Source organism: Littorina saxatilis, linkage group LG3, assembly GCF_037325665.1.
Source record: "Littorina saxatilis isolate snail1 linkage group LG3, US_GU_Lsax_2.0, whole genome shotgun sequence".
Classification (NCBI taxonomy): Eukaryota; Metazoa; Mollusca; class Gastropoda; order Littorinimorpha; family Littorinidae; genus Littorina; species Littorina saxatilis.
The window spans coordinates 15,462,511-15,476,666 of NC_090247.1; the positions used below are offsets into that span (position 1 = coordinate 15,462,511).

The 14,156-nt window shown below is 37.7% G+C and overlaps 1 protein-coding gene across 2 annotated transcripts in view; it reads left to right on the forward strand.

The window, feature by feature from the left end:
* The window catches only part of LOC138961715 (inhibitor of apoptosis protein-like), a 63,007-nt gene that overhangs the window by 41,123 nt on the left and 7,728 nt on the right, over positions 1–14,156 (forward strand). For both annotated transcript variants that reach the window (XM_070333385.1, XM_070333386.1), the window contains 4 exons: positions 275–456; positions 9,431–9,482; positions 10,104–10,147; positions 12,085–12,223. In XM_070333385.1, coding sequence (XP_070189486.1) covers positions 275–456; positions 9,431–9,482; positions 10,104–10,147; positions 12,085–12,223 — 417 coding nt within the window. The remainder of the gene's footprint in view (positions 1–274; positions 457–9,430; positions 9,483–10,103; positions 10,148–12,084; positions 12,224–14,156) is intronic.

Sequence of the window (14,156 nt, forward strand, 5' to 3'; positions counted from 1 at the left end):
CTGTTGGGTATTCTTTGTGAAAGTGTGCACAATTCATACGTTAATCTGACATGTTTCAATGAACAACTGAAATCCTTTTGGAAGTCCATTTTTGTGTTTAAGTATGATTGTTAACAGTTGAACAAATGTAGTAAATAATGCATTTTTGCTATTTTAAACGTTTAAAAACACAAACTGAAGAAGGAGAGATCTACATTTCTAAGCTTAGAAAACATTCATCCACCAACAGCCAAATAAGTGTGTATGCTTATCAGAATCTGTTTTTCCCCTGCAGGTTACGCTGACTGTGTGCGATGCTTTTTCTGCGGCATTGGCCTGAAGTCGTGGGAACCTGGTGACATTCCTGCTGAAGTACACGCAAGGTGGCGCCCGACCTGTGAATACCTGAGGCTTGTCAAGGGAGACGAGTTTGTGGATCAGGTGGCCAACGGTGGCAGAAATGTTGCCGGCAGAGGGGTTAGTGTCAAGCTTGTGTGTCTGTGTTTTTGCAGTATTGAGTACGTTATACTTTTTTTTTATTTTTAGCCTGTGCAAAGATGTCCAGGGCAATAGCTTTAGTATCTCTGGCTGATGTATGCGACTTACACTGACTGAAAGAATCTTTGTTCAACCTCTGAAGCTTTGAGAACAAGGCACAACAAACAATTCCCGCTAATGCAATATGCACCCTTTCATCGGTTAGTCACTTTGAAATGTGTTTTAAACCAGGTGGGTTTTATTTGATGTTTTTTAAATTCAATTTGTTTTACAAATTACGCATGATTTTCTCTGTTCTGATTCATTTTAAAAGTCTGCTTCAGGGACAACACCAATCACTAAAAACTCCTGATTGTTTCTAATAACTTTAGTGTATAGCAAATAACCTTAATTCAAATTTCATTGAGATTCTATGAATAACGGAGATGAGGAAAAAGAAAGGGAAACATTTCAATCAAATGAATTGTACTCCTCTCACTTTTTATTGTCTTATTTGTGTAAATGAGTCAGTGTAGAAAGTCTATATCTCACCCGCGGAAGGCAAGGCAAGGCAAATTATTTATTCAAGAAACCCCATGGGGGTACTGGAAAAAAACAGCAAAAATACAAGAAAAAGAAAGAAATGCAAACTGTTTCAACAGACATAAGATCATTCCGATGAAAAAAAAAATAAAGCGAAGGGAAAGGGGATCATACAGGCTGTTAGCTCAATCTTCTTTTCAAAGCAGACACCTGTACAAGTTAGTACAGTGCAATGTAAAGCCATTACACAAGTGTTTCACATATACTACAACTATTTTCTCACATCCACACCAAGTTCCATTTATAACGACAATCATTGTCAGTAAAAGCTGTCACCATGTATTTGTTCTGCACGCCATAGCAAAAGAACAATCATCATCACTTGGACATGACTTCACCTCCGACTGACTCGATAGTAGAATCATGAGAAGGATGCAACAGAAACCTAAAGCACTGATTTCGACCAATCAAATTGTAATCTTGCGATTGGAGTTACTTGAATTCCCTTGAATTCCCGCATGGCATTGTTCTTTATGAGTAATGTGCCGAATGAGAAGTCGCATCCCTTTAGAAATGAAAGGAAGTTTTTAACTGATTTAGTCGGTTTGGCGTACTGAAAAGCAAGTTCGGCGTATTCCGGAAGTGGATTTGACAGATTAACGCTGAAAAGCTTAGAATTCCCATCCCTAAAATGTTACATACTTTTAGGGTTAGATGACCCCTAGAGACAAGACCAAAGTCTGGCTGATCCTGGTCAAATTTCAAGATGTCAATGGGACTGGTATTGAATAATGATATTCATAAGTGGGAAATAATAATTTGTTTGAATGTGTGTAAAGCTAGAGCAGCAGTTATATAGTTTCTCCGATTCATATTGTGTAGGACTGGGTGAGTTGTATGCTTATTTGCTTTACTTGCGCTTTTTACATTTAGTCAAGTTTTGACTAACATAGAGGGGGAATTGAGACGAGGGTCGTGGTGTATGTGTGTCTGTGTTTGTGTGTGTGTGTGTGTGTGTCTGTGTGTCTGTGTGTCTGTGTATGTGTGTGTGTGTGTGTGTGTGTGTCTGTGTGTGTGTCTGTGCGTATGTGTGTGCGTGTGTGTGTCTGTGCGTGTGTGTGTGTAGATTCAGAGTAAACTACTGGTCCGATCTTTATGAAATTTTACATGAGAGTTCCTGGGTATGATATTCCCGGACATTTTTTTCTTTTTTTCGATAAATGTCTTTGATGACGTCATATCCGACTTTTTGTAAAACTTGAGGCGGCATTGTCACACCTTCATATTTCAATCAAATTGATTGAAATTTTGGTCAAGCAATCTTCGACAAAGGCCGGACTTCGGTATTGCATTTCAGCATGGAGGCTGAAAAATTAATTAATGACTTTGGTCATTAAAAATCTGAAAATTGTAATTAAAATTATTTGTTTTATAAAACGATTCAAAATTACATTTATTTTATTCTTCATCATTTTCTGATTCCAAAAACATATAAATATGTTATATTCCGATTAAAAACAAGGTCTGAAAATTAAAAATATAAAAATTATGATTAAAATAAAATTTCCGAAATCGTTTTAAAAACAATTTCATCTTATTCCTTGTCGGTTCCTGATTCCAAAAACATATAGATATGATATGTTTGGATTAAAAACACGCTCAGAAAGTTAAAACGAAGAGAGGTACAGTAAAGCGTGCTATGCAGCACAGCGCAACCGCTACCGCGCTAAACAGGCTCGTCACTTTCACTGCCTTTTGCACTAGCGGCGGATTACGGTCATTGTGAAAAAATGCAGTGCGATTCATTCTGTGAGTTCCACAGCTTGACTAAATGTAGTAATTTCGCCTTACGCGACTTGTTGTTCTTTTCTTTGTTTTTGCCTTTCAGTCTTCCACATATTCAGAATGTGTAGCTGTTACGGTATTATAAATGCATCTTAGCATTAGGCAAGAAAGGGGTATTTATACCTCTTGTCGGAAAATTGAATGGGTAAAAGCTATTTTTGTCTGAAGGTCTATGACCATATACTCATTTTTATCTGGGAGTGGGAGGTATAAACACATACAACTATAAATATGCTCAAGAGGAATGCAACAGTCATTTCCTCAACTGGCTGCTGTATTCACAATGTAAACTGCATGTATTTGTTTCCTCAAATTCCTGTTTTGCGCATGGTTATTGTCTATTTAGGTGTATCTTAACATATAACCTGACACTATTGACGGTATTCTCTAGACCTTCAGACAAAAATAGCTTTTTGGACGAGCAAAAGTAAGGTACAATAATACACGGGGATCCCTATTCTGAACGTAATTTTGAAAATGCAATTCAGGGCCCCAAAGCATCAGAAGTTTGAGATGACACGTCATACTTGTCTGTGACGTCAAACATAACTTCTTTTTCCTTTTCTTTTAAGTGATTTATGACTTTTCGATGTTGCATTTTGCGATTACAGAGATACGTTGCAAATTGACCATGAGTCGCCGTTGTAATTATAAACATTGATCGGGTCTTTGAGAGTGAATGCTTACAATCGTGGTCCTCGGAAACACAAATCCAAAGCCACAATGGTTCCACACATCAAATAATCAGCCTGATTGGCGTTTAGTTTTACTGTGACAATCAACGTTTCACCTGGAAACTCAAACCCATTCACAATCTCAATTTGTTACATGGGGAACTGTGTTTTTTGTTACCCAGCTGGTTATGAATGAAAACTGGAGAAAATGATGACCTTGTTTTTTGTCACCCAGCCTGTTAAGAATAAAAACTTGTGAAATGACAAGCATATTTATCTATATTTCTTCACTGACCTTTCCGGCTTTAGATCAAATTGTAAATGTTATTTCAACTTTTGTGTCAGATAGAGATATATTCATAATTTGATTAATAATGGACATTATGCTGATTTAATAGATGCTGTTACTTGTATGAACATTATTTACTGAATACTGAAACTGAAAGCGTTTGTATTTATAAGTTTTATTCTTCATATCACAGGTAGTGCATGGCTGTTACTTGAATGTTTCAGTGCTAAAGTTATTTAAACTGTATTAGGGTGAATGTCTTTCTCTTATCCCATTTAAATTTGAACAAATTTAATATTCACAGATTATATTCTTTCTCCCAGGAAATCAGTCATCAATTTGTGTCTGTTACGCATGTGACTTGAGTAAAGCCAGCCTACCTGTATGAGAAGAACACATACATGAATGAACTAATATTATTCCTGGCACAGTACCTGGACTTAACAAATTAAGTTATTGGGTCAATACAGTCGAACCTGCACTCAATACCACCTGTCAATAAAGACCACCTGCCCATTAAGACCACCCATAAGAATCCCCGACGGATTTTTACGATTATATAAATCACCTGTCTAAAGAGACCACCTGTCTAAAGAGACCACCTGTCTAAAGAGAACACTTTTGCTCAGTCCCTTGGGTGGTCTCATTAGACAGGTTCGACTGTTGTAAGTTATGTATCCATGTTCTAAACTGATAAATATTTTTCACACATAAAAAAAAAGTTTAAAAGTACAGAATAATGTGTGCTGCATGAATAAAGGTTAATATATGTATGTCTCCGTTGTCACCAAAAACCAATGTTCTTATACTCATATAAATATAAATAAAGATCAGTTCCTTTGTTTCTCAGATACTTTGTGCTTGGTTTTTCATACTTTTGTGTGTGTGTGTTGGTGTTGCACTTTAGGATACATCAGTGCAGTAAGTATAGAAAGTCTTCTATTCCTTGTTTCAGCTTTTTGTCAGATCAGATTTGTTCCTACCATATGTACCAGTCTTCTCTGTCTTTCTAAAAAGATTTTGTTTGTTTGTTTGTTTAACGCCCAGCCGACCACGCAGGGACATATCAGGGCGGTGCTGCTTTTGACATATATAACGTGCGCCACACACAAGACAGAAGTCGCAGCACAGGCTTCATGTCTCACCCAGTCACATTATTCTGACACCGGACCAACCAGTCCTAGCACTAACCCCATAATGCCAGACGCCAGGCGGAGCAGCCGCCATTAGATTGCCAATTTTAAAGTCTTAGGTATGTCCCGGCCGGGGTTCGAACCCACGACCTCCCGATCACGGGGCGGACGCCTTACCACTAGGCCAACCGTGCCGGTCTTCTAAAAGATAGTATCCCTTCATTGCTTCTATTTTGATGTATACTTTCAGTCAATATTTGACTGAATCATTTATTTTCCGGGAGACTGGGAATGGAGAGGGATATGCGTGCGTGCGTGGGTGCCTGCGCATTGATACCCACAAATCTACTGCACAAATCTTCATACAAAATGTAACATATATGAATACTTTCAGGGAATGCCCCCACACTCTTTAAAAAAAATAAATGTCTTTGAATCAGATGATGTCATTTCAGCCTGTTAAATGAAGTTAATGCCGAATCTGCATTTTTCATTTAAATTGATTGACGTTTTTGTCAAATTATCTGATCCAGACCGGACTACAGGAAATTTGAGGAAATTTAGGTCCACGGATGGCAATGCTTCAGGTTTGGATAGCCAATCCTGTAACTTAGTCTCGGTTAAGACTGATCCAGATTGTTCACTGTCTTGGTCTTTTAGTTTCAGGTTGACTGAATGTTTTGACATACACGTATATATTGCTTTTACTTTTACTATTTTAGTGACTTTTTTCCGAAACCAAGTAGCAGGCATTCTGCAAAACTATTATATCCTTGATTTGATTTTTGAGTATAATAATTATATGCAAATAGTTTGAAGGCCTAAAGCTGTATTTTTAGTATCAGCTGCCCACTATTAGAAATGTGAAGGCTTCGTTTGCTTGCATGAGATCAAACCAATATAGATCACAGTTATAATTTAAGAACAATGTAAAATTAAACAGTTCAGGATTGAAATTACTCCCATTGCCAGAGTGATTGAGGTTTAATAGGCAGCTCGTCTTCAGTGAAAATGGAGAAACGAATGTATTAAGTACTATAGAGGCTATTAGTTCCTATTATTTTCAATCTGCTTAACGATACCTGGTAATATCTGTCTCATGCTGGTTTATATTAAACGGTTTATATTAAAGGTAGGTATTTATCATACAGTTTCACACACAGATTAATATGTTTAGTGTTTCAGCGATAATGCTGTTTGAACCACTGAGTAACAATATTAGTTATTCAGATATAAATAAGGAACATTACACAAAATATAGTGTTAGTGGTTTGATCTTTTTAACCCCTGCAATGCATGGTGCAAAAATACTTTTCGATGCCTTTTTTTTTACTAATATTTTTTCTCTCTTCCTGTAGCTGCAATTTAGAATTGCATGGGTATGATATATATGTTAATTATCTGCTTGGCTTGAATTGTCAGTGTATGCTGCATGCGCTGCCACTTTAGTTTACTTTGTACTTTTTCATTATGCACCATCATCATGACATCATCATCTGACCATCATCATCATCATCATCATCATCATCATCATCATCATCATCATCATCAGACCATCATCATCATCATCATCATCATCATCATCATCATCATCTTTCTTTTACTTTGACTTTATAAGTAATTGTTGACCAAGTCAAAATAGTCAATCTGTTCTGGCCCCAGTGATGGTTGCTGCAAAACAGATACGAGGCATGCATTGGAGTGACAGTTAAAAAGAAGGAAGTTGCCACTGCCAGTAGGACACGTTATATGTCAAAGCAGCACCGCCTTGATATGGCCCTTCGTGGTTGGCTGGGCGTTAAGCAAACAAACAAACAAACTGCCAGTAGGAACTTTGGCAGTGATTTACTAATGTACTTTCGGGTGTTTTCATTGAAATTGTTCAAAAGTGTCCCCACACTGCATGTGGCCTGCCAGATGAGAAAATTATATTTCGGTGAAAATAAATGATGAAGGGACTACAGCAGGTGTCCTTTCATGGGAGGTTCCTAACTCTTACACATCGGAGAGGCCTTGCATCGCAAGTGCCACTGTATTTCAGTGGCGTATTTTTTTTTTACTGGCCATGTCTATGCACGAGTTTTAAATTACAGTGATTGGACATGTATAAGTACAGAATCTGTATCTTGCATCTCAATCCAGAATAGTCATCCAGTCATGCAGAAAGGGCTTAATTAAGTACAAAATGAGTCCATTTCGGAAGGATGAATTTTGTTACTGTGTATTTCAAGGTACCACAAATATTCGGATTGATGCTTGTTGTTTTGTTTCCTGATCTCCATAACATTAAAATAAAATTATTGCGACATTTTTGTTTTACTCAAACTAAAACAATCACTGCCGTATCATTTCATTCACACTTTTTATGCATTTAAAGGCGCTCAACTTGGCTATCTGGCACAATTTTCAGTTCAATTAATTGTTTTACATGGGTCACGTGACCGCCGCTCAAATAAGGGTACCCCCAAAACGACCTGACAAAAACCAAAGGTACCAATTAAAAATTTGAGAAACAAAATCAACTATCTTGCATAATACTTGATTTATGCCATTCCTACTGCTGCAGGTGTCGATCGCATGAGCAGTCGAAAACCGGAGGTTGTCAGTTTTGAGGGGTATCATGACAGAAAGCGCTGTGTTTCTGCAATAAGACGGGGGAGAACTGCTTTCAAACTTTTAAAATGTCATGCCAACACATCAGACGTACTTGAGGTAAAATGTTGGATCATTACAGGTATTTACTAAGTGGTATGCAAACCTCCGGAAAGTGTTTTAAAACTAATGTCACAGGTTTGCGGACTACAAAATTCATGACTTCACATGCATGCAGAAAAATGCCTAAGTTCTGCCTCAGTTTCATTTGATTATGATCACTGGTGTACATTTGCTAGTCATGTAAACAGTCATGAGAAACAAATGGAACTGTCATGCTGTTATCCAGAGTCAACGATTATCGCTGAGTGCCTCTAAAGACTTGCTGCGGTCATGCATGACTTGGCACTGCTTAAGCTCAGCAATTATCCACAACGTGTCAATCGTGTTAACAGGACTAGCACTTTTACACCTGTGGTCATACTCAAATGAACTTTTGGCAGAGTACTCATTTCAATTATTTTTCTGTATGCATGCGAAGTCATGATTTTTAGAAATGTTAAGTCTGTACCTACCAAAGGTTTTAAAACACTTTCCAGAAGATTGCATAACATCTGAACAAATACCTGTAACAATCCAATATTTTACCTGAAGTATGTCTCATATGTAGGCATAAGATAAAATCGTGAAAGTTTGGAAGCAATCTACCAGGTAATTGCTAAATTGCAGTGCTTTTTGTCAACGTACCCCTGAAAACTGACCTTCCATTTTTGACTGCTCATGCAATTGACAATATATTTAAATACTTAAAAAATAATCAGTGCGCATCCATACAAGCTCCTGGACAAATCTGCACAGTTTATGAATAGGCGGAATATAGTACATTAGTCAGGTACCGGTAATCATGCAATTATTTACTACTGTTTTTAGGAATATGCCATACAGCAGTCATGCATGTCTTGTTCACTATGTTTTTACCCAGGTCATTGGCTGTTATATAAAGATTCATGTATCAATTGTCATTTATTTGGTAAAGGAGATAACAGCTAGCTAGATACATTTACCTTTATATTTTCCGTCATAAAATGTTAAACAAATCAATTTGTTTTAATACTCCTGGAATCAGACAGCATGTTATCTGAAAATACCAGAAGTGATTTGCAACTGTGCGGTCATAACCATCTAGTTTATATAATTTTGTTTGACAGATGCTCCAGCTCCCCATACTGTTATAATGCAGTCACTTGATTTCATCGGTTGCATAACAGAGTGATCCATTTATGTGAGACTCAAGAGAGCCACGCAAGGTTTATTCTGGAAAAGATATACGGCGGATCCAGGGGGGGTTTCCGGGGTTTTGAAAATAAAGAAAAAAATGATGGCTCAGATGCACCAGGTTGCTCCATTTTCCTTGTTTTTATCAACATTTTCGGGGGGGGGGGCATACCCCCGGACCCCCCTAGGAACCGACCTTTGTCTTCTAAATGACAGTTTTTGAAGGTAGTTGGGTAATTTGTTGGTTCAGGTAAATTTTTCTTGTTTTCATCTAAATTTGTCTTTTTAAATTAACTTTTGGGGGGGTGTATTAGGGAAAGTTAATTGGCTCAGATTGCACCAGATTGCTCCATTTTCCTTGTTTTTATCAACATTTTTCTCGGACCCCCTAGGAAGTTCGGGCGATTTGCGCCCTAATCCAAACGCTTCGCGTCGTCGATCTGTCCACAAAAGAAATTTGGACCCCCCCCCCCCCCCAATGCTGTGATCCGCCCCTGCCGGTTAGAAAAATGGCTTGCATATTCACTGTACAGCTTGAGTAGTGCTTTGAATATCTGTTCACATTTGTTTTTAGAAAAAAAGAAAAAAACTCACGAGAAAGTTAACTTGTTTGTGTTTTGTAGGGATTGAATCAAAGTGGCACAAATCCTGCCATTCAAAATCATTCTGGAAATGGTAAGTTTGTGTGTATCTATGTCTCTGTGCATGTTAATGTGTATGATTGTGCCTGTGTTAATGTGCCTGTGTATGATAGTGTGTGTGTGTTTGTCTGTGTGACTGTTTGCTTGTGTGTGTTTGCTTCTGCGTCTGGTAAATTCAGAAGCACAAGCAAACAACACAAGCAAACACGCATAAGCAAACACACTGAATGATCAAAAGGTTTTAAACCTCATCTTTATCTGCCTGCCAGTGAAAATACAGTGTGTGTGTGTGTGTGTGTGTGTGTGTATGTGTGTGTGTGTGTGTATGTGTGTGTGTGTGTGTGTGTCTGCCTGTTTGTCTGTCTGTCTGTCTGTGTCTGGTTCTGTTAGTCAGATATCATGTGTTTGTGTGTCTTTCTTCAGTCCATCAGTGAGAGTAGACTCACATTCGAATTAAAAAACATTTCTATCAACTGTCCAATCAAACAAGTGTCAATTCAATGGAATGTTTATTTAATAAATTGTCTCATTCAATAAAATGGCAAGTGGATCAAGTGTCCATCTGATTACAGTTGTATGTCGTTTGGTTAAGTGTCATGGTTGATGTCTTTCTGACTTTTTCATATATATTTTTTTTATATCTGTTATGTAAAAGGCGGCGCACAAGATCACGTGAGAAGGGATGTCGCTGTACCACAGGTTTGTCTTGTATTCTTAATTTCCTGTATACACAATGTTGTCTTGTTGTCATTTCAAAGAACTGGGCCTTTAACCTTTCTGTGGATGTACGGTTTTTCTTTTGCTGGAACAGTTGGAGAATTGTACACCGGATAAAAATCTGTAAAAGTTGTATTAAATGCAGAAGAAGCGTAACCTAAGATATCAGATTACAAGGGCAGTGTGTAATTCTTAAGTAGGGTTGTATCCATACAATAAACAGTATTGATATTACTGTATCGCAATATATGTACTTTTTCCCAGGCCCAATAATTGTCAGCAAAATATCGGCAGCTGAAAATAATGTTACAATTAGGTGACAAATGAAAGTGCGTACATATACAGAAAAATATCAATTTTGTTCCTGAAAGAGATGGAAAGAAAACATTGAACATATTCAATATGCAAGTGAACAGTAGACAGTGTGACTGAAATAAAAACCGTTTGTGGTATACCCTGTTGTTATCTATGTAACAAAGTCTATTAAATGGATGCAGAAGAGATCACAATATGCAGTAACCAGATAAGAGAACTGAGAGATTTAAAACAAACAAAAGTGATCTAGGGAGATCTCTGATAATGAAAAACACAAATACAAATAACCTTAAGCAATAGAAATCATAGTTCATAAACAGCTAGTTTTGAAAGTAAAACAAAAAAAGTATAATCATGGGTACGTACACTTCACAGAGTGTCTGAGAATGGCAGAGCTCAAAGCTGAATGAGGGGAGACAACTGACTCTCACATTACCATTGCGCGCAGTGGAGAGGAACATGTAAACAATACTGGTGACACCCTGTGTTTGGGCGCAAACGGTTGGCAGATCAACGGCTGTTCGCTTGATAGTTCGGTAAACCGGACAGACGACGACAGTGATAGTCTGGCACACATTGAAAAGACAACGTCTGAAAAAGGAATTGACATCAGAAACATCAAGCTGCTGCACTCATGTGCGGATACAAGTAAAATCAAAAAGCCCAAACATTCAAGTGCACATGTCAGTGACAGGCACATGAAAACGGGCATAGCTACAGGATTACAGAACAACGGTGAAGGCTTTCTACAGGCACCAGATAGCCAACATTTCATGACAAAATCATTAGAGGAGAACTTTGCTAAAATGACAGAAGAAATACAAAGATGTAACGAGAAAGTGAAGAAGTCAGTGGACAGTGGCCAAAAGACTTGAAACTGTGTGAAGGCGAACTCTTCCAATCTCCTGATCAATTATGAACAAAGACACGGTGACGTTTTGTTTTGTCGGTAACATTTCGCTACCCGCGCGATCTGTCATCCATGTCGCGAAAAGAAAACTCGATATGTACACTTTCGCGATTATTACAATGTTGAATCCCAAACCCCCAACACCCTCTCGCTATGAACCTTGTGTTTCCGCGAATAAATATTTAGACTTCTGACTTCTGACTAATTTCACCCAGAAGCCAAAGCTCACTTTAGTACAAGTACATGCAATTGTCGATGCTATCACAAGCAGAACAGTTTGAAGCACAAATGATGGTTGTGATTAGGCCAAAAAAAAAATTGTCTGTTTCTGGTAACATGGCTAAAAAAAATAGGGTCGGTAGGTCGGGATTTTTTTTTTTTTATTATTTTTTTTTTTTACCCCAAATGTAGACCAATAAAACTAACTTTAAAAATCGCGCAAAAAGACTGGATTCACTATACATAGAGACAAGACACTCAACACATTTACAAATCGTCAGCGGACTTTCGTTTTCACACGTTTTTGTTGTTCATTTTCTCACCCTGTCCTTTACCACCAAAAAAAAAAAAAAATTTTTTTGAGTTTGGAAAAAAAAAGTTTAGGGTCGGCGCCGAAATTTAGGGTCGGTCGGGTGACCAGAAACAGACAATTTTTTTTTTGTTGGCCTTACCTGTTCTAATACATGTGTTGCAGCCCGGGACTGCTCCAGTCGATGCGCCAAGCCAAGGGTTGAATCCAGAGGTTCCAGATATACCTGTTGTGAGACGGGCACGTGAAACTGGATACACGGATCAACAGATTGCAGATGGCATAGCAAAACTAAGGCTTATTGGTAAGGCAAAGTACTTTCTCTTTACTCTTGACATTTGCTTATTTTTTTGCTGTGTGGGATTGATTACTTACGAGATTTCCAGTTTGTGAGGCATTCTAGCTTTAACTAATTAAGCGTCTCCCATTTTTGTGTGTGTGGAAAAAGTTTGATTGCAGACGGGCAAGTTAATTGGAACAGCTGATGGGCTTATTCAGTCAGTGTCAGGTACACAGATATGACAAGAAGTTTGTCAACACTGGTAACACATATTAAGAGTCGCTATGAGAAAAATAGATAAATAAACGGAAATAAACGTGGATAGTTAGTTAGTTCGTTGTTGCTTTTTGGGTCCAGCGGACCATATAGGCCAAATCAGGACCCCATAAACGTGGATCCCATGTCCATATTTTCGAGAAAAAAAGGCAGCATAACATGTGGACACTGTTTAACATACACATCAGAGTCAGTTACTCACTGATCGTGGTTTTAATTGGTCGACCACGTTTCCTGTTCGTACAAGAAAAGCCAGGCGCAACTCTTCCACAACGCTTGCAAATCCTGACAGAGGTATTTCCGAAGATTGTCTATTACAAGCCCGCACACACTTCCTAGGTGGCCGCCACAAGAGAGACCTACACTCTCATACAGTTATTGGCTAATGTACACAATGGAAGTTGAGCTGTCAAGAGTTTTTTTGTTGTTGTAATTTTCCCAGAATATTAATAGAGCCTCAAGAGTCAAATTTGAAAATGAAGAAATTGAGCTCGGAGCAAAGACGTAGCGTTATTGTGGCATCTCCTAATTTGTATAGCAACTAAGCTGGGTGTTGGGATGAGATGGGCACCCATCTTATATTTTTTATTTGGTGGTATTTTATTTAAATATTTACCAGTTTGCTGACTTTTTTTTACATTCTTTACTCTACATATTGGGAGAATACTTCTTTAATTGTGTGTGACTGATTTGAAAAGATGTACTTTACTTTCATCATATCATTTAGTTCACCAAGTTTATCATGGTGTTAATATTGTAGTTCAGTGTAATTCCTTCACCATTCTTTGGCTACATATTATAACCTGATTTTGTGGTACTGTGGAATCACATTTTAAGACACCCCCCCCCAATAACCCCTCCCCCCCCAGTTCAAGACTTCCTCATTTATAAGACCCTGATTTTTCACATTTTTTGTGCATAACCTCTGTAAATTTACATCCATTTTAAGACACCCTCCTTTTGTCCGATTTTGTTAGGTCGTGAGACTTAAAATGGGGGTTCCATTGCATAACATTTATTCATGTTGTGTGTGTGTCTTTCAAGTGCCAGTTTATTCACAATTTTGTTCAGAAACCATTTCTATAATAATCCATTTTTTCCTCTTAAGATGTGATTTTAAAAACATATTTTATTTATGCTTCAAAAAACAAACAAACTAACAAAACACAAACTTTGAACGGAAGTAATATATAGTCAGCATTTCAGCATGTGTGTGATTACTTCGTTTTACCTGTGGTTCCAAATGTGCATTATAGAGTATTGAGAGTATTTTATTTGTCCTCTGCAGTTGAGTCTGAGACAGGTGTTTGTTGTGTGTGCATAAAATGTAGTAGTGTCTTACGTTTCACCTGTTATGCATTTTGTGTATTTGACGAATCCCTCAAACCATTTTGTCACCAGGGAAGATCTTCAGATGGTTGGTAAGACATGGACTATATAATATGAATTACAATTTGCAGTCATTTTTTCTTGGTGTTGGTGTAGAGACTGAAAATGCCAAAGTTTAGTATGCTCTATAATCATATGGTAGTAAAGTTAGTCAAACAATGTTTTATTCAAATGCATTTCAGTATCCCTTGATTATTCTAAATTAAAGCTGTGCTGCAGCGCAACACTGTGATTTCCAGGGGATAAAACAATATCTGAAGGTATCATTTCGTTGTAGGAGAATGTTTCTATA